Source organism: Xiphias gladius, chromosome 17 (assembly GCF_016859285.1).
Source record: "Xiphias gladius isolate SHS-SW01 ecotype Sanya breed wild chromosome 17, ASM1685928v1, whole genome shotgun sequence".
NCBI lineage: Eukaryota > Metazoa > Chordata > Actinopteri > Istiophoriformes > Xiphiidae > Xiphias > Xiphias gladius.
The window spans coordinates 16,900,222-16,920,933 of NC_053416.1; the positions used below are offsets into that span (position 1 = coordinate 16,900,222).

At 40.4% G+C, this 20,712-nt stretch overlaps 2 protein-coding genes across 8 annotated transcripts in view; one reads left to right on the forward strand and one right to left on the reverse strand.

Moving 5' to 3' along the window:
- Window positions 1–693: 693 nt before the first annotated feature.
- On the reverse strand, window positions 694–10,671 carry mepcea (methylphosphate capping enzyme a). Of its 5 annotated transcripts, none has more exons than XM_040149877.1 (5): window positions 10,479–10,671; window positions 4,059–5,917; window positions 1,750–1,968; window positions 1,449–1,572; window positions 694–1,353 (listed from the first exon to the last, which is right to left on the reverse strand). In XM_040149877.1, the coding sequence occupies exons 1-5, from the start codon at window positions 10,594–10,596 to the stop codon at window positions 1,319–1,321; spliced, it is 2,355 nt and encodes a 784-aa protein (XP_040005811.1). In that variant the 5' UTR covers window positions 10,597–10,671; the 3' UTR covers window positions 694–1,318. The 5 variants fall into 5 exon arrangements, with proteins under 5 accessions (XP_040005811.1, XP_040005813.1, XP_040005812.1 ...); XM_040149879.1 differs by lacking the exon at window positions 10,479–10,671 and adding an exon at window positions 6,823–7,001; XM_040149878.1 differs by lacking the exon at window positions 10,479–10,671 and adding an exon at window positions 6,670–6,779.
- Window positions 6,495–20,712, forward strand: part of LOC120802267 (serine/threonine-protein kinase PAK 3) — a 39,008-nt gene continuing 24,790 nt past the window's right edge. The window contains exons 1-3 of one of the 3 annotated variants that reach the window (XM_040149885.1): window positions 6,495–6,575; window positions 7,803–7,874; window positions 7,979–8,062. The gene's annotated coding sequence lies outside the window, so the exon portion shown is untranslated. Of the gene's footprint in view, window positions 6,576–6,742; window positions 6,840–7,802; window positions 7,875–7,978; window positions 8,063–19,677; window positions 19,848–20,712 lie in introns of those variants that run through there. The other 2 variants (XM_040149883.1, XM_040149884.1) reach the window with 2 other exon arrangements.

The window sequence follows — 20,712 nt, forward strand, 5'->3', positions numbered from 1 at the left end:
TTATTCAACATGGCAGTTTTTAAAGGGAATGGCTATCACTATGGCCACGGACTTACCAATTTGCCCTTCATTACTTTTATACAGCTCCTTTCACTTAAGCTGCTCAAAAGTTTGTATTGTGTGGGTAATCTGATGCTGAGAAAGACAACACATTTATAACATGGACTGGGTTAACATTCGGCATTTCACAGGACATTTGTCGTTTCGGCTGTTTTGAGTGCACGTTTCTGATTGTGCATCATTATCTTTATCACTTAGACAAGCCACTTTTCACAGGTCTTCACCTTGTGAAATTTGGCAGCTTTTGGTATTATCCATTTCAAAATGTGGAGTTATAGATTTGGTCAGCTGTGTAACAGATTAAAGTTCGTTCAGCTCTTAGGCCCATTTCGCAAAATAATGACAAAACAAACTAGACACTAGGGTTGGGAGATGGGACAAATAAATCAGCTATTACTGATACAGTGACTCACTGACACTGGCTGATGGACTTTGGCTGTTTTTAAAAATCATCAAAATATCTGCATTTATATGTCTGCTGCCACAGGATTCAAAGCTTCAAACATATTGCAAATATTTAACAACTAAGACAACATTTTCTATGCCATCAGTAGTCGCCATGGAGCCGAAAATATGGAGCTTCATTTACCAACAGCCTGCACAGTGTCCTTTACCTGCACTCGAGTGTGTCAGTGTAAAATCTGTTTATAATGGCTTTGTAATCCAGTGCTATACTGCAGGTTTGCAGTGAGCTAATTTGGTGAAAACGCCAGATATTGCCAGTTAAAGTGGTAACAGAGGCCAATTAGAAAAGTTTGCCTTATCCCCCAACCCTAATATGTATAATGTATGGTGATGTGGTGGCACAGAAAAACAACTTATGAAAATAAAGATATATGGCCAAAGGTATTCAAACACGTGTTATGGCCGTGCATCAAACTGCGGCATCATTAGCGCTAGGATAGTCCAAGGAACTGATCAAATGAGCACATCTTCCACAGTCTGGCCAAACTATGATGTCTGGCTCCAGGTTATACACTGTAAACTCCTATCTGAGTTCACTCCGTACTTTTTTAAGAATTTGTAGTCACAGAAAATTCTGATAGGTGCCTCTTCTTGACAGATCTCATCTTTAAAAAAAATTTATTCCACTTTTGGTCCCATTTCTCCTTTCTGAATTTCATCTTCAGGGTCTGAAAAGCTGGATTAACTGTTAAGGATTCACAATGATTCCTTGCAGTCCAGGGCAGCTGGCTGGCTTGTATGTATGGTGGTGGTTTAGGCTACTCACATTCAACAATCTTCAAGGCAGGAGCGGTCATTTGTGAAATAAGTAGATTGGCCTCTGAAAACCTGTTATGATGGAAAGAAAAGTTGAACATGGCATCAAGCTACAATGGTGAATAACAAGTAGGTCATAAACTTGCACTGGCAAATTACTGAGTTACCTCTTATTGAACATTTGGGGGCCCCAAGGAACTCGAAACTGGTGAAGCCCACCTCAGTTATAAGGTATGATGAAAACTGGTCAGGTCTGAGGCGGATGCTGTTATAATTCCTGCTAATATTATCCTGCCAGAGGAGAGAGAAAAAAATATTTCTTATATTTCAGTTAAACTACAAAGCTTTTATAAAAAAAAAAAAAAAAAAAAAAAAAATTCACTGAATGCTGCCATTATCCAGGCACATTTGCTTTGTTACAGAAGTCAGGGTTTGCATCACAACAGCCCTGTCATCTCAGTTTCTTACAGTCAGCTTCTTCCTCCTCACATAGGACTCCCACGGCTGAGGCTCGAGGATGAACATGCCTCCAGGACGGAGATGTCTGTAGACTCTCTTGAAGAGCCGCTTGAGGCCACTGTCTCCCCAGTTCAGGTGAACCCATTTGGTAAGGCTCAGGCACAGGATCACGTCATACTCTGGCCGCTGAGTCAGAAGCAGATTATCATTCTCCAGTACATAATTGGCCTAAAGGAGAGAAGAGGTGCGATGAGGAAAACACGGCCTTGACAGGATGAACACTGTTGAGCAATTCAACGCTATGGCTGTCATAAAGTAAAGACTATTTCTGAAACACAAACACATTAGGGTATGGCCACAGGTGTCAATCTGGAAAGGGAAAATCTCATTTGAATGGTATTCATGAAAACGTCTTGAATTAAGTTTTGGGTCTATTGGACAGCAGAGTGAAGTGATGCACAGGTCCATCCACTGATCTGCAATTCATCGTTAAATTTTCCTATCTGGCAAGTTTCAGGTAACAATGAGAAACCATATTGTTGGTAAACAGTAAACAATAAAAAAAATGAAGTCCATGAGACTGTGATGCTACACGTAAGATTTTTTAAATGCATCCTATAATTACATGTTATATAAAAAAGATTTAGAAGGAAGAAATTAAGTAACACCTGCTATATTAAATAAAAAAAGCTGCCCTTCAGCTTTTCCACACAGCTTTTTCTTTCAAATCCATCTTGTATTGTGCAGACTGAGGGGGCTCATGCGTTTGTCTTGAGGCCTTTCACCGATTTACAGGATAAACTCTGTGCTACACTGCCGTTATCTCTATTGCTCAAAGCAAGGGGGGGGGCAGTTATCGATTTCATTCAGATATACTACAGTTTCCACATCTAACCAACTCATGTAGTTGTCTACACAAAGCCCGCAGGCACAAGGCCAGTGGATTGAAAAAACTTCCTTAGAAACAAGAATAATAAAACCCTTAATTAGAAACCTTTACGGTGGTAAAAGAAAAGCTGCCAGAATATTTGAGAATTTCTCAATTATGGGTGGCAAGACAAAAGCTGATGCCATTAGAATAGACATCCATCTTGTGAAAAGACTGCTTCCTCTTTGCTGTTTCCATCTTTTAGTTCCTAACATCACCAGTATCTTCAGAGATTGGGGAGCCTTTAGTTGGAAAAAAATGCATACACCAAGGTTGGCAACACACAAAAATCTAAAGGTGACAAACTAAAGGGAATTCCAGTGAGGATAAACTTGTTAGCATAAATGAATTGACTCAGAAAATGAAAAGGGTGCAGATGCTTCCTCATTAGAGGATGTAACTATAAGAGATGCTGAACATGTTTGCTTTATATATTATTAGTACCTCTCCCACAGAGGTTATGTTTTCATCCATGCCTGTTTGTTGGTTCTTTTGTCAGCAGGATTACACAAAAAAAATACTGAAATGACTTGCACCAAACTTGCTGGAGGGATGGGGCATGGGCCAGGGAAGAACCCATAAATTTTGGGGCAGATCTGGATCATTTACTATGAATTTAAATTTTCTACTGAGTACCATTCTAGTTAATATATTGTTTTCTTAACCTATACAGAGGGGAGAAACCTTTTTAGAAACTCAGCACTTTGTCTTTTTGACAGAGCGCTGGGTATTTTTTGATAACAAGAAAACAGGAACTGTGGCCGATGCCCTGAAAGATCTATATGACTGATCCATCCAATTTTGGAGGCTTATAACTACAACTAAGACCTAATGACAATTATTTAAAAAAATGAAATCTATAAGACCCTGATAAATCAGTTAACCCTTAATTTTAATAACAGTTATACTTAGTTTCAATGTTAACTTGTCATTCCATTCAAAGCTTCTACTCACTTTCCTGGTAAGTTAATACCATATGCATATTGTATAGATAAGCTGTATGGTGCAGGCTGCACACTATAATGATACAGACTGTGCTGTTACAGTGCTATCCATAATTTAGACACAAGACAGTTATCATCATTCAGTTCCAGGGAGAATAAGTGGGCCAAAAATTCTATGAAGTACTCTGGTGAAGTCAGTGAGAACTCAGAGTTTCCCCTAACATGTAGCTGTTTTCATAAAAGGTCTGTTTGAGTGTGTTTAAGAGCTAGTTTCCTTACATAATGCTGTTTTAATTGTATACATATATGATGCAGACATAATGCAGGCAGTGCCTCACTGTGAAATACAGAATTTGATTTTACTTTCATCTAGGCTCCCAAGATGCAATAATATGGTAACCTCATACACAGTGCAACAGATGTTCACGCATTGAAAGCTGTCTTACCTTGATGAAGGACACATTTGAGGGGAACTCCCCAGGTTGTGTGGTGGATGTCTCTGTTAGTGGAGGTGCAGCAATGGGTCCCCTGGAGATCCGTAGGGACATAGGAAAAGAGCAGCTCACAGAGTGATCAGCAGGGGGTGAATCACAATCTTCCTGCTCCATTTCCTCTGTTTTGCTGTCCTGCCTCTGGGTCCCTGCCTCATCTGTGTGACACGAGTCATTGTCATTTACAGCCTCTGCAGGGCTACTTTCTCCTTTCACTGGTTTCCCATTTTCATCCCTGATCTCAGCTTCATTGTGCTTCTTTTCTGAGCCTTTGTGACTCTCACTTCCATTCCTCTCCTCCTGTTTAGAGCTCGTTTTCTCCTGCATTGCACGCCTGGCCTCTTGGGTCTGCAGCTCAGACAGATAATGTCTGATGTTCTTTCGGGCTGCATGTACCAGACCACTGTCAATATCCAGGCCCAATATGCGAGCAGGTCTTAGCATTTTGGCAATATAAAGTGTTAGGTGGCCTGAGTTGCATCCCAAATCCAGTACGTCTTTACCTTCAAACCATTCTGGACGAAGCACACGCACCCTCGGGTCTTCACTAGCGCCTGGGTTGCGGTAGCCATAATACTTGTTGTAGTTCCCATACTGGAACTTCTTCTTCTGTTGCTCCTTCACCTGGTTGTGGGGCTGCTGGTGCTGGCGGCCTCCTGTGCCTTGTTTAGGACCACATCTTGGTGTGTGGAAAGACTGAGAATTTCTCTGTCCCCCTGTACCAAAACTTCTGTCTCCACATCCTGACTTTCCAGTGGGGGTAGAATGGGTCACAGGGGCCTCCATTTTGCCAGAATTGCGCCTACGCTTGCGTCTGCTTGTGTGCTGGTTTGGTCCTCCCAATATGGAGGAAGTGGAATCCTCCATTGATACAGATGTCATCTCCTCCTTGCAGCTGCCTGAGTTGTCAGCTGAGTGCTCATGGGAATCCCCTGTGACACTGGACAAACTGCTGGAGTCTTTGGAGACATCTAGTGCAGAACATGAGGCTAACACACCTGGAAGCGGTGTGGAGGTGACAGTTTTAACCTCGTTTTTTCCTGATTCCGAGAGGTTGATCTGTGTGGTTGAGATCCCACCACCTCCACCACTTCCTCCTCCTCCTCCATGGTGTCTGTTGCGGTGTCTCTTCCTGCCACCACTCTTGTAGGGAGACACCAAAAAACTACTGTCTGCTATCCCGCTGTTCAGGTTCAGTGGATCTGTGATGTCTCTGGGGATAAGGATCTCCACAGGGTCTCGACTCTTCGCTGGCAGTGGGGAGGATTTGGGCGTCTCTGCATTCAGTGCCCTGTTGACCTCCTCATCCAGCAGGCTGTTGAGATTCAGTGGGTCAAAAATGTTCCCACCCAGAAGGAAGTTGGTAGGCAGGACGGAGTCACTCTCAGAATTGGCCCTTCGTCTCCTCTTGCCAGATGTCGGATGCTTGAAACCAGAGTTTGCTGTGTTGCGCCGTTTTGTTAGCTTTGTTTGTTGCTGTTGTTTGGAATGATGAAAGCTGTTCCTGCGATTGATGTTATTCTCGTTCCCTCTGGTTCTCTGTCCAGCATCATCTGAGTGGGTAAGTGTGTCAGTTGTACTGGTGTGTTTAGGTGAGGCTTCAGTGCCCGGGACAGGACAGGCAGCTGCAAAGTCAGGGGTGGCTGCAGTACCCTCCACCATTACAGATATATTACTGTAACCTCCAGTACAGTCTGAGAGCTGCAGAGAAGAAGTTGAGCTGGCCTGTGGACTGCCAGTTTTTACAGTATCCTCATCAACGGACATCTCTTTTGGTTTCAAGAGCTGATGCAGACATGGAAATTTTTCTAGATCTGAAAGTCACAGAGAACATCAGTTAAATGAAAACATTTGAAATAATCTACTGAATAGTAAAAATACTTTCAGGTATGGTTAACAGAATAACCTGAATTCAGCAACTATGTTGCTGCAATATCACACACTTGGAACTGCAAACTCAAGTCACTCATACCAGCCTAAGTTGGCCAGCATTACTACTACGTTATGCTTCTGAGATCCTGAAACCTAAGTCCAGGGACCTGGGGGCAACTCAAAAAAAAAAAGGGTCAGCTGAAATTTATGTCACGGTCAATCACTTTGTATTTTCAGACGGGGATGTCCAAGATAACCCTTTACTTTCAATGCCATTTCCATATTATTTATTTTCAATTTATAGTGTTGCACTTACAACTAAAGTCTCACTTTAATGTAGAGTCTCAAGGACTACACCATGATCAGACTGAGGATTTGACACCTAAAGCGTGTCTACTCTAGGGGTTACTGCCCTCGAAAGTTTGGGAGTCTCTGTGTTGGACAGTTATCTAGTTAGCAAGCTAGCTCATAGCTTCTCTATCGCGGGCCAGAAGACTGAAACGTCGCGTAAACGTTCTGCTCCACTCTGGCCAAAAAGCGTTGTTGGACAAACAGTCAAGTACCCACCTCGATACGCTGCTGCCTGAACCCCCTAAAACCGTGAGTCATATTCATGAAACTGATACTATCTCCCAGATGGCCACCTATTCGCGTACAGTCAACAGTGTAGTCATCATCAAAATAACAGTCTCACCTCGCAGTTCTCCCCGCCTCCGGCCGGACTGTCACTACCCCGCACTCCCTCGACTCGAGCTAACGTTAGCGTAGCTAGCACACAAGTGTCCCTACATCAATACAGCGGTGGCAAGCGACACAAACACGCAGGAAAACACGGCGCGGATTTTACATGGCACTCTGTCCGCGGTAAGGGCTCCTCTGTCCTCCAAACTGTCTTGTCGGCTCCTTCAGTCAACTCCTAGTCGCGCAGTGTCAAGCAGGTTGGTGAATAAATTATTCCACTCGCTGGTAGAGTCGGCATGGCGGCGCATCCGGGCTCTGAGCTGTAGCCCAAGATGACTGGGGCGGAGATATCTGACTGGTGCCAACAAGTTAGTGAGGAGGATCCCGTCTCTAGGATATTATAATGAGCCTGACTCAGTCTCATGCTGGTTAACATAATGGCTGCAACTACCCACTGTCTTCCTTATTAGTAAATAAAATATTGTTAGAATGAATAAATTAATCGTTCAGTTGGATTGTTTGGTCAGAGGATTCCCATCACAAGTTCTGAACAACAGTCCATAACTGAGGCTACTACAATATAAGACGGAGAAAAGCTGCAAATGCTCCCATTTCGAGACACTGGAATCTGGTGAATGTTGATTCATTGATAAATTGCTTAAACAATCAAAATTGTTGATAATTAATTTTATGATATCGATTAATCAACAAATCGTTCCAGTACTAACTCTGGTGTTACAGTATCCACAATATACATTTTTTTTTTTCAGTTTTCATTACAGGGTAACACATTACTGACAAGCATTAGCATTTCCTTTTTGAATATTGTAATCACTATATTGCAAGACTTTCTTGTCTGCAGCCAGGTCCTTCACGGCACTATACACATACAGATTTTCATATACTGATATATTATTTTTTTTAAATTTGTGATTATCTAACAAACAGGAACATTACACTGAGATGTTCCACAGTGTTTATTCACAAATGCAATGTGCAGAAAATGACTAAGGACTAGACTTTTATGTTTCAGAGTGCATTTTGAGCAGCCGTAATGAAACAGAATGATTGCAGCCTATTGCAGTTATATTAAGGAGACTAAATGTATCTTAATCTTTTTTACACTTTTGTCTTCTCTCTTCACAGATGGAGGAGTGACCTACTGGAGGTACCTTGGAGCGTGGAGGCATACAATGTGAATGCAGCTTCAAGCTCATGGTAAGGTTGTTCACAAAATCTTTGCCAAATTTGGGATGTTGCTATATGTCAGTTTTAAACTCAAAGACTTCTTGGTTATTATCTTTTTTACTACGGCATCGCAGCCGTGGCAACGGTCCACAAACCAGTTGTTGGTGCTTTGGTTTGATGACACCTTCACAGTCAACTTCATGGCCACAAACTGCAAGGTAGGCTTCTACATCCTATCATTGCTCCCCTGACCAGTATCTAGAGTAAGCCTGAAATTAGAGCTCTGAATGTGAACTAAGAGAAGATTCTGCTGAGGTAGCAGGGCAGCCTCTTGTCACTTCCATTTCTACATAATTGGGGTTTTTCAGCACAACAGCTGTTGCAGGGTTCGATAAAGGCCAGTGTTTAGCCCTCGGGTTGAAGATATACAGTGGTCCTGGTTTTGGGGCTGGTTAGTGCCGCTGAAACCAAACAAATTCTCTAGATGACTTAGGGCTTTTATACTATGACCCACCTGTCTCTGGATCATCCTCATGCTTTGAATCTTAACATCCTTGTTTTGAGGAATGAAAGTTTTACACCTTAAAGGTATAGATATAAATATCATTGAATACGCGTAAGTTATCAGAGTGAGGTTTTACAAGAAGAACTGGTGAAGATCTGCAAATAATCCCTAAAGTGTAAACAAAAGTATATAACTAAAGTTTTACATATGCAATTTCATGATATTTAGTTTTATTATGTTTCTTTCTTTGGGAACACACTTCAGACCAGTGCCACAAAAAGCACAAGTCATGTCCAATATAACATGCTGTATACCCTGAATGTTTTTGGCTTTGTTTTGGCTCCAAATTATGACATGAGGTTGGTTCACCATGATAAATGCCTTGTGATGAGTGACTTGTGCAACATGTTGATGAAATAGTTCAGTTATGTCAGCAATACTGTCTTTCTCTCTTCAATAGGTACAACTTAATATCGAATATAAGCTAATGATTTGTAGAAAATACATTTTGCGAGTACACTTACATTTTAGAGCATTTTATTGACAAAAGTAAACATCTAATACGTTTAAAATCCTCTGAATTCCCTCTCATTGTAAAAATGTGACCCATCCACTCCAACTCAAAGTATGAAATTGCGTGGCTGTACCCCACTTTTCCATGTAAGTCACATGCACAGTTGCTCCACTGTTTCCGGCACCTACTCCTTAAAGTAAATCTCAGATCAAGGTAGGTGGCTTTGCAATGAAGTAATTACATTTGGACTTTTTTCTGTTAGTTTGTGTTTTTCCTCAATGCTCCTTAGTGAATCTGGGACACACTCATTAACGAGATATTGTGCTGAAGGTGGTCAGGGGGGACATCAGAATTTACTGGAGATTTTAGAAGTCCTCCAAATAACCACTAGGGGGAGACAAGATATGAGTTTAACAATATGCAGTACACCATAGGTTGTATGTACAGTTGTAGAAATACACCTTAGCAGTGTTTCAGTTCTCTCTCTCCCTCCTTTTCTTTAGTCTTTTCTTTTTAATCATACTGTTTGGTTGTAGTCATAAAGATTTGATGATTGCATCGATGCAAATCCAAACTAAAAATGTTGCTGTTCAGCTTTCCAAAGACGTTGGTTTATTCTGGAATAAAAGAGATGAAGGAATACATTTCTTTTTAGAAAGTAATATTGGGTCATGAGAAATTCTCACATTGTGGTTGGCATGATTAATGAGTCAAAACAACAGAGCGGCCTCATTCCACCCAGAAAGAGGCTCCAGCCCTAGAAATCTGCAGCTGTGACAACAGGAATGTTTATGTTTTTAGGTAAAAGATGCCTCCAGTGAAAAGAAAGGAAAACACTACCAACCCTCAAGGAATCTGGCAAGGGTTTGTTTTGAAAAGCTAATGGAATCTGAAAGATATTTTTATGCAGTTTCTTTATTGACACTGTTCTCTGGAATTTTTGGTGTAGCAGGTTTATCCATATTATCAGAGGTTTCATAATCACTGTAAACTGAAAAATAGCTTTACCAGGGCCAGGAACACTGGGGAAAATCTAAAGTTGTTGCTGCAATATATTCTTGCTTTTTTAACAACACTTCAGTAAGTACTCTAGCAGCTTTTACTCTAGCTTTTACCTACTAACGTGGAAACCCAGTATGTATATCCACTTAAATCTGAGATTTATGCATATTAAAAAACATTTTAAGGATGTAACCACCCGATGGCATTTACATTTAAGGGTATAATTAAATATAAAAATCATACGACCTCTTATTCACTCAAAAATGACAGCAATCATGCTAACATCATAAAATTTTGTGGTGTTTAAAGCAAAAGCCTCAAATATTTTGTCTTCACCCATAATGCTCTACTAAAATGATAATCTTGAGTCACTTATTCTTGGAGGCTAATAAAAGATGACCTGGAACTGTTAAATATGGATAAGAAAACTGTGTTGATGCGCCTTTTTTTTTTTTTTTTTTTTTTCAACAGGATCCTTAGACTTGATATTCTCTGCTGTTGAACTGACAGCATGCTCCTATTTGGGTTCCAAATCAGTGCCACATACTCTGTTGGGTAAATGAGTAACCCCATCTCTAATCTTTATAGAAGGGGAAAATAGGAGAGAGGGTACCTGTTCCCCCGCCTCTGTCGCCCTCTTTTCTCATGTTAATTGGGGTGCGGTCCTCGATCCCGGACACCATCTGCCCTTCCTCAGGGTTTGGGCCCCAGGCACTCCAGACGTGTCCCATTGTTTGTGTGTGTCCAAGCAGAAAGTGGTGAGTACACACGGTTCTTGTGGCCCAAAAGGCTCCTCTATCAAGAGCACGAGCCTGCTGTTCATTAGCCTAGATGTGACAGAGCTCGCGTGCCCTGTGCGCAGCAATGTCAGGGCGACCCATCGTTTGTTCTGCTGTGAGTCCAGTTCAGATTTAATGTGTGATCTCACTGGAAGCAACCGTTGGGATCACTCGACAGGTCAACATGCCATTTCAAGTGTCTTTTTTTATCAGTACATTTTTACAAACTATCGTCATTACCATTACTTTTTACACTAAAATGAAATACAAAAATCACAAAAACAATGTAAACAAGGTTTATATTAGTGTAATAAGACAATTAAAAAGATTTGTTAATATCCATTATCCACTAAATGGTTGTCAGGGTCATAGATCCTTCATACACTGAACTGAAGGTAGTGGATGTGGAGCCTTCCTTGAGCTAATTAGTATAGTTTTGTTGACATGCATCATCCCCCTTGAGCTTAGTCAAAATTGGGTTTTTGAGATGTGACAGATGGATGAATCAACTGAAGGATAGAGTACTGCAGTCTCCCTTTCTCAGATTCATTCTTGTGGGGGGAGGGGATGATAAAATGACAGATCAAAATGTCATTTGCATTCTTGGGAAGAATAATTGCAGGCGTGCCATGATAACCTTTGATGTAATTAATTTGATTGCAATTCTGCAGATACTGAAAAAAAAGTTATTGACTAATCAATGTAGCAAATATTCAGAGTTAAATGATGTAAATTAGGATACAAATGTGCTCCCTAAGACCTGTGCAGAACATGCTGTTAGCTGCATAAAATTAAACCAGCAATAACTAAAAAGAAACATGTTTTGGTTAGGCTCAACACATCTTTGTCGAAAATGCCACCTCTTTACAGCTTCAGGATTATATTTTGTTTTATTTGGTTTTTCGTCGCAAAGGTGTGTTTGCCATTTCTGACCTATCTACGAATCCTCATGTGAACTGACAAGTTGCCCTACCAGTTACCCAACAACACTGACGAGCAGATTACGACTTTCCATCGGGCCTGCCCCCTTCATTTTCAAAGCAACATGCTGCTGGCTGCATTGAGATTAGTTATTGAACTGTCCAAGCAAAGGGAAACAAGGCCGCTTCAGAGGCACAGCACACAATAAGCCAGCTGTCAGTGGGAGGGGCTTGTTCAGACCAGTCTTGTCATGGATAGTATTTTTGTGTGTTGTGTTGCCCTCTGAGAGCCTATAGGTGCTCCTGCACGAGGCCGCCATGCACTGATTGATATTGACACAAGGCTTGATGGCGGACAGGCAAGTGAGCAGAGTTAAACAGTGCAGCAGTGTATGTTCAACACAGGATTGTCAGTAACGGTGATGTGAATATTGATACTCTGTGGTTAGTGAATACCAACTACGGAAGGTAACATTTGAACTGTGAGTTTTTGCAATCAACACTGTTGCAGATAACGACAACGTTAATAATAAGTTATATAAATAATAAGCATTGTTAGTGACATTGTGCTAAAAAATATTTTTGTGTCCGGAGATCTTGAATTGTGCTACGTTTAGCTGTACTGTATGTACAACTGGATTACTGACCACTGGCCATTAAGATTGTGATGACGTTCAAACCAACCTATCCTTTTCAGTGATACTTGTATAACAACTGAATAATAACCAATCTATAGGCAGACAAACGCTTCTCTCTAATCCCCAGAGGCCACTCATTTGCCTCCCCACACCTGTTTAACATTCAAAGGTGTGTCTCTGAGTGTCTTGTTAGCAGCATTAGAGCTGATGCCCTTGGTTAGTGTTTCAAATTACTTGACTGTGTGATTTCACACTACTGTCCTGAATGATACCCCTGTGCTGTTATGCTGCACTAAAACTGGAATAATATAGAACCAGAGTTGTGTGATTTTAGACAGTTCAGACATTCAGAAACCTGTATATATAGACGCTTACTGGCTTGTCTTACATCGCACATCTGGATTATAAAGAGGTCAACACAATTTAAGACCAATGTACTATTTATACGATCTTATAATGGCCTTTTTTACGTTTTATTTTGTTATCGGTTTCAAAATTTAGTTTAGTCCCCCCGATTATTACAGTCACCTGAGTGCTAAACGCCATTTTAAATGAATTAATAGATTCATATTTAATCAGCATGACTGATGGCTGACATATTTGTCGTTTTAAATGTATAATACAACCCCAATCAACTTTGTTTCACACGATAATAATATCAAACAATTTGGAGCTGCCCCATTTTAAAGTCCAATATAATTTAAGTGTAACATGGATTTGTATATTGTACATTCCACTGTCACACAAATTACATAATTAAAATCCCCAAATCCCTCTTAAGAAAGGATTTACCAGACTGGGTTACGATCCAGAGGTTATAGCATGTTAAATGATAAAAGTTGCATTGTAAGGATCTGAATACCACTCAAATGTTTAACAGCAGGATGAGACTGCACATCACTTCAGAAGAATAAAAACGAAGGTGCAGTTATGAAATGTATTTGTAGTACAGCAATTACCATCAACTGTGTCCAGGTTTCATACACATTTCTATAATTGTGCAGTTTATCTTGAATCATTTCCCTGGATGTGATACTACCCTGAGTGCAAATAAAACATGATTTTGATATCAATGTATTTTTTTCAGCAGAAATATCGCACATTGGTTTAGCATCACAGGTCATCATGTCTTAGATTTACAGGGAAACTACTATACCCAGTTCACATTAAACACATACCCGTACATACCTCACAGTCATCAGATAGAGCAGTCTATGATACTGCAAAATGTAAATAAGACCGCCCTCAACACCACCCTCATTGTGGGTAACCACAGATTAGCAGTGTGGGGAAAGAGGAGTTGTATTTGTTGACATGAACTAGCATTTATGATCCAAAAGATATGGTAGCAGGAGTCAGATGATATGCTCCCTCTCGGCCTTAGCACCGTCTTTGAGTAAGCATGTGGAAACATGTAACATAGCCTGAATTTAAAATCTTGGCAAAACAGCCAAGGTGTTAAGTGCACATTAAACTGCAATGTAATCTGTAATTACTGTGCTCGGCTGACAGTGCTTACATTACTACTGAGCATTTTTCCTTTCTGAAAAATGGCGAATAGACTTGATGAGCTCTTATAAGACGTGTTACCTATGAATAGGTTACCCATAATCAGTAGGATAGAGGCCTACTAACCTCAGTTATGTTGGTTGGGGGCTAATCTCTACTGAGCAAGCACATACAAAAAGTGAGTTTTTTCCATTTGTGAATGTAGCTGTAGCATGAGTGTGCGTGACCCATTATCTTTTACATGCCAAGTTACCAGCAGAGGGTTTACAGAAGTTAATCTGATGTGGTAAAATGAAGAGCATTTAATACACTGTCCATACCAGCCCTCTCGCTTCTGTTTTATCCACAGGCATCAGCACACTTAGACAAATACCATATGATGCTGTATAGGCTTTATGTTGCTGGAGTATTTTTTCAATATATTATCAAATCATTTTAACAATCAAAACAGCTGTCAAACAACATTTTGATTGCAACAAGTAATTGGAAAAATGTGGATAAGGTGTTTTAAAAGCTAAAATCTTTTGGTTCAGTTTTTGTTTATGCCGAACAGCACTTGATTTAAATGTGCTTGAGTCTCAATATTACTGCTATTATCACTGCAAAATATCAACTGTAATAAAACAATATAACTTGCACACTTCAAATCATAGCCTTTTTATAGGATACAGTGCAAAAAAATGTATATTTGATTTCAGTGACATTATTGTTTTTTAAAAACACTGGAAATTTGTGGTAGAGTCTCATAATAGAAAGACCCGCTCTGAGTAAACCACTGTTTCCTGTCATTCTTGTCATATTATTCTTGAATTTAGTATGAGAAACAGTATCACTTGCGACTCGGACATATTAAACCAGCAGAAAACAGACTTATTATAACAGTGTGTTTTCCTAAATTGCACGACCTGATGTCAGCATAGACTAAAAGAAAATTGCTTAGTTGTTGTGACAAGATGCACGCATATTCAGGCACAAGTAAGAAGAGAGATATTTTATTGATGCCCATAGCAGAAAGTGAAGTTTAGTTCAGTGGGATTCGCCCACACACTTCATCTCCTCTCGTATATCATCATTTCCTGCGAGGCTTGCAAGTCTCTCTGAAGCTTCCCTCTACCTCTGCTCCCATGGCACAGTGAGCGCTACAATAATATGATAATCTAAACCATGATTTGATATGGTTTATACGGTAGTGATTGACCAGTGCTATTATTATTTGATTCTAAACCAAATGACCTATCTTCTCAAATTTCTTCCTTCCATTTTGCAGAATGATACATTCTTCTCGGACTGATGAGGAAGGATCATCAGAAAATGCTGCACACAAGCAGCGATGAAATTTCACTCTCATATTGCAAACAAAAATTGTATAATGTGGTTGTTGATGGAATATATGGCTGGCCATCCCGAGTTGATAAACCAAAGGGATTCTTGAGCAGTTCCAAGTAGATACATTTGGATTGCTTCATTGCCATATAATGAGAAAACTGGTTTTGCACATTGTAGCAAGGCATGATATATCCTTTTCCCCAGAAGGCAAAACCTTCAAACATCCAAAGAACCAATAAAAGGTGCCCAAATCTTTGAATCCCTTATACTAATAAAAATATGATACAAAATAAACACAAACAAGACAAGTGGACTGCAGCCATGCTAGAAGCTCTGTGGGGCTATACTAAGGCACGCTGATGCTTTGAACAAAATGGAAAAATCAGCATGCTAACATGCTCACAATGACAATGCTAACATGCCGATGTTAGCAGGTGTAATGTTCACACTCTAAGTTAGCATTTTAGAGTGCTAACATTTGCACTAAATACAAAGTGCAGCTGAGGCTGATGGGAATTGGTTTTGGAGGTATTTTAAACCAAGTAATGGGCAAATTTAATCCCTAACGGCAATCTATCAAATAGTTGTTGAGATATTTCACTTAAAAACATAATCATCCAGGAAACATGAGTATCTGTTTTACATTTTGTGCCAATCTATCCAGTACATGTGGAGATATTTTGTTAGATTAGTGAAAGTACTGACCTGTTGGTGGCGCTAGCGGAAAAGTCGGGGAGTGACCAAAGTCATTAGGAATCATCTCCTGGCCACCATGAATATCTGTGCCAAATTTCCTTGCAATTTATCAAATTGGATGTGGAGATATATCAGTTAAAAAACAAAAATGTCAACTTCACAGTGGTGTTACAGAGGTGGTGTTCATCATCTGTGGACCACGAACATCTATACAAAATTTAATGCAAATTCATTCTCAATAGATGTTGTGACATTTCAGTCTGGAACAACACTGTGAACAGAGAAACCAACATAGCATGGCTCAAAAACAAATTTTATTTGACTAGATTAGTATTTTCCCTACTCTACCTTTGCATAATGCTCATGTTATGAAAATAGATGTAATACATGCTTGTTTGTAATTTTCTATATAAATCTTGATTCCACATTGATGAAAATAATTTTAACACCAACATGTAGTAAAAGTAACATTTCTTTGTTAAGTGAATTATGGGTTGCAGTGGAATAACAAGGCTTCTTTAAATTACAGCCAGTTAACTGTAAACTCTGATGAACATAAGATTACAACACTGTTTTTTAGGAACCTACTTGATTATGTTACTGTTGAGATTAGAAGTCAGGATATATGAAGGTTTTACAGATATGTGATTTACTGTATATAGATTTCATTAAGAAAGCAAATTTTCCTGACTTTGCCCATAACACTTGTAAATTCCAGACAGGGCTTATTACAAAATGTCACCACAGAGTTGTGCCCTGCCTCCGAGGATATTTATAGGATTGATTACATAAACCTGATCACTGACAGCAGCCTATGGATACTAGTAAATTATGCTCCTCCTCACTGCAGCTGCAGGTTGTCCTGTCAGCTCCTGATCTGAGCTATTACTTCCAAGCTTTAGGAAATCATCTCCCTCAAGTATTACTTGGCTAAGTTTATAAATAATTATCACATATTTAGCAGAATGTGAAATGGAGAAAATATTGCATAAAACCAGGGAGACATACATATTTCTGTCTGTTGTGTTAGTCTTTAATTAGGACATTTTATGCATTCTTATCTATGGTGATTTATAGTGAGGGAGCAGGTATGGGTTCAGCACTTCTAAAGGACACGACAACAACACACACGGTTGGGAAGGGACATGCACTGGCTGTAGTAGAAAGTCTGTGACCTTTCTAATCATTGTTGCCATCCCAGTTTTTCAGAGTACTACACGCCTGCTCTTCTCACGGAACAGACAAAGCATGTTAATCCAGTTGAGAGGTATGAACTTTTGTTCATTTCACCTGTTGAATCTGTTTGAATCTACAAAAATGAAGGCAAATAGAATCATTTGGAGCCTGTACATCAGTGCAGTCATGTAAGAAGGTGGTTATGTATGTGTTTCTTTGTTGGGTGGTGGGTCCAGATTCTGGCCAGGGCCACATAAATGTTAGGGCCGACCCTGTTGATTGGCTAAAAGAGGCTGACATGAAGTGCACGACGTGACAGATGGGTTACAGTTAGTAAACTAACAGCCCTTTATAATTTTGGAAGAAAACTCATTATATGATGACATTCACTCTGTGATTGACAGCATAAACACAGTTGACCATAAGCACAAAGCTGTGGTTGCTTCAGTCCATGGAAAAAAAAAAAGCCTTGGATATTTGAGAATACAAAAACCAGGAATTGATCAATGCTGTTTCCGGTTGGGGGAGCAGGGTTTCTTGGTGGTTCGCACTGTCACCTCAAGGGGTAAGTTCCTCTTGCTGGAGTTAGCCTTTTTCTGTGTTTGTATGGATTTTCTTTGAATCCAAAGACAGCTACTCTAAAAATTTCACGCTTGAGAGTTTTTGTCTGTCCATGTGTCGGACCTGTGACCTGTTTAGGGTATTTCATCTCCATCAACCGGATACCTAGTGGGACAGCCCAACTGATTCTGACAATTCGTAATTACAATCACGTGTGGGGGAGTCATAAACATAGAAAATGAATGAGGTAGTGGTTGCTGCTGTTTTACTTGTGGGAGGATTGGATTGGCAAAGTAAAAAAATATAGATGTCCAGAAATGATAACATTTAAGAGGCCAATTTTATCCAAGTATTCTATTCATGTTTTAAAGGCTCTGTCATGCAATAGGAGTTGTGTTGTTCCCAATCCAAGAGCATTTTGACATTGTTCTGTATTAATTGTGCCTCACTGCGTCTATGTAACTGTACAGTGATGCTTAGTGTCTGCTGTCAGGAGCCAGAGTAAGACCTCCTCTCTGTTTCAAAATGTTTGTGTGGCGCTGCTGAACTAAATTCACATTTGCATTTCTCTTTCTCATGTTGGCAGGGTTTAATCTGGTTTTCATATGTAGCCTGCAAAGCTGGAGAAAACTGTCAAGAACGATGTGCATGGGATTATTCCTAATTTTGAAGCATATAAAACGCCCAAGACTTCAGAAAGTTTCATATGATGGTTACCAAAAAAATGTAATTCAATTAAAAAACTACAAATTTCAGACAGTTACCGGCATTTATTGTATACTATATTCCAAATAATTTCAAAGCTCAATTTTTTTCACAAAAATATAATTGTGATTTATTTTATAAAATCACAAAGTCCACCTTCTGATGTAAATAGAGGATTATCAAGGGACGTTGTCTTCTTATAATCATCAGGTTCTCAGTTTGAGTGAGCACTGTCACAGAACAGCCATATTAATCCCCGAGAAGGAATCGACATTACAGGGGTTGTCAGGACAACCAGCCATGATTCACAGAGCCTCTGATAGGCCTCCACCTTGGGCTAGAAGCACTAGCCATGAGACTGAGCAGATGCTGTGACAGTCAGCCAATCACAGGTGAGGTAGAGGAAAAAGATGACATCATAGGCAAATTAGGGCAAATACAGTGAATATTTTGGTTGTCGTCCCTGCCAGCTTATGAACCTTTCGCACACTTTTATACTCACTTTCATACTAAAAGGAAATCTGTTGGTGTTTGGCTGATAAATCTTAAAATTCAGGAAACAATTTGGCTTTCTCCAGGTTTTCTCCAGGTTTTCTCCCTAATTTTTCTAAAAAGTTGATATCATACCAGCCCTGATTTAAAAAAAAAAACAAAAATTACAAAACTAAACAAAAAAGATCTGGTGTTATAGAAGCTGTGGTTTGCAAACTCTTCAGCATCTTAAGAAATAGATGAAAGGCACTTGGGTGGGTCTCACTCAATATCAATAGCAATTAACTTGTAGAAAAGAAAACCTTACACCTATCGCCAGAATTGGCAGAGGTTTATTGTTTCTGTTTATTTTGAGGTCTAAGATAATTCTGAAAGGAAAGAATCCCCTTTTCCTACACAAAATAAAAGTGTACTGTTCTGTGTATGAAAGCCAAATATCAACGTTCGGTAGGTGTTTGTGATACATTAGAGTAATATGCAGGGAGCTTAATCACATTTAATCACATTTCAACCTGTGATTAGTTGTTTACCGCTCTTGTACTCAGGACTGTTGTTCTTTTGCGGCAAATTATTATCATATTTTATGATATTTCATTAACAGATGCTTATTTATATGTTATATGCTTTTTCTTTCATGCAGTCTATACATAGTGAAACTATAACTGTTTTAGAGGACCCAGTGCATAAAACACAAAGCCCGTTCTTGTTAAATTCGCGGTTTCTGTGTCAAGTTTTACCAGCCCGCCTGAGGTACTAAGAGCTACAGAAAGCTAGACCACTGCCCTCCAAGTCTGCAAAAGGGAAGCTCTTGATCGGGACACAGGGTTCGTCCCTCCTGGCCCCTCTCACTCAGCAGGTTTGGTCTGTCAAACGGCAAACCAATTTGGTCTCGCCGCTGGCTGCCTCCTCCCCCAGACCCGCTGCCCGTGTTAATATTCAGCCTCTCGGCCAATGAGCAGCGCGGGGCCGGATGACATCACGGGCTAGGGAACAGTGGGCAGCCAGTGAAGCATCCAGCCTGCCGAACAAGCTTTCTTTTAGGGTCAGGAACTGGTCTGACAAGAGAATGGCAATCCTGCCTTTAAACTGTCGTTAGGACTACACGGCCGACGATGAATCTGCCACAGCCCCAGGCCCAAAGGCGAAACACCGAGCAAGAGAATGTGAAGACATATTTCAGGTAATTCCCTCTCTGTGTATGCAATGGGGGATGTGGAGGGGGAGGCAGAGGAGGGAGGAGAAGCTAGGAAGAGGAGGGGGGAGGCTGTGTATGTAGGGGTGCTTTGTAGCCTTTTTTTTTCTTCTACCATTCTGCATTCTGCCCTGCTAAGGAGGCAGCGGTTTCATCAGCAGTCCGTCCGTGAGGGCGCGATGGAAACGGATGCCTGCATCAGATGGGCTGGACATGTTTTGTATGATCATATCCCCCCCGCTGCATCACATCATCTCTGTATGTACTCCCTTGTGGCTCACAAATAGCATCTTTATTGATGGGGAGGTGTTAGAATCAATGGTGGCGTTTGTACAGGCCTTGTGTGTGTGTGTGTGTGTGTGTGTGTGTGTGTGTGTGTGTGTGTGTGTGTGTGTGTGTTTGTGTTTGTGTGTGTGTGTGTGTGTGTGTGTGTGTGTCAGTCCTGGAGAAATGCAGCAGCTGCAGTGGCAACACTGGAACAAAAAAGAAGCAATGCTATTTTGGGTCTGTAGACCCGAGGCTGAGGGATGGATCTGAGCTGTATATGCTGTGGATGGGGTGGGGGTGATGGATGGTTAATATGCTGATGGATGTTCTTTTGTCATCTCTGCACTGTCTCACTTATGGTCTTTCTAGGGAAGGTTTCATGAAGAAATGGCTTTTATTTCCATTTCTGTATTTCAGTGATCACACACACACACACACACACACAGAGCATAGACGTGTCTCTGTCTCCTGGCTTTAACATGGATGTGTGTAGCAGTTTCATGGCGGCTGTAGTGACAGGGAGATATACAACATCTGGTCACCTGACTTCATTGGGGATCGGAGTGGGGGTGGGGGCCGGTCCTGT

What these genes read in the sequence shown, in the direction of transcription:
- mepcea (XM_040149877.1), bottom strand. Translation starts at nt 10,596, where the DNA reads ATGGGACACGTCTGGAGTGCCTGGGGCCCAAACCCTGAGGAAGGGCAG. An exon ending in CGACAGAGGCGGGGGAACAG is followed by an intron (nt 5,918 to 10,478) that starts GTACCCTCTCTC and finishes TGTGACTTTCAG; the next exon opens with ATCTAGAAAAATTTCCATGT. An exon ending in TGAGGAGGAAGAAGCTGACT is followed by an intron (nt 1,573 to 1,749) that starts GTAAGAAACTGA and finishes CTCCTCTGGCAG; the next exon opens with GATAATATTAGCAGGAATTA.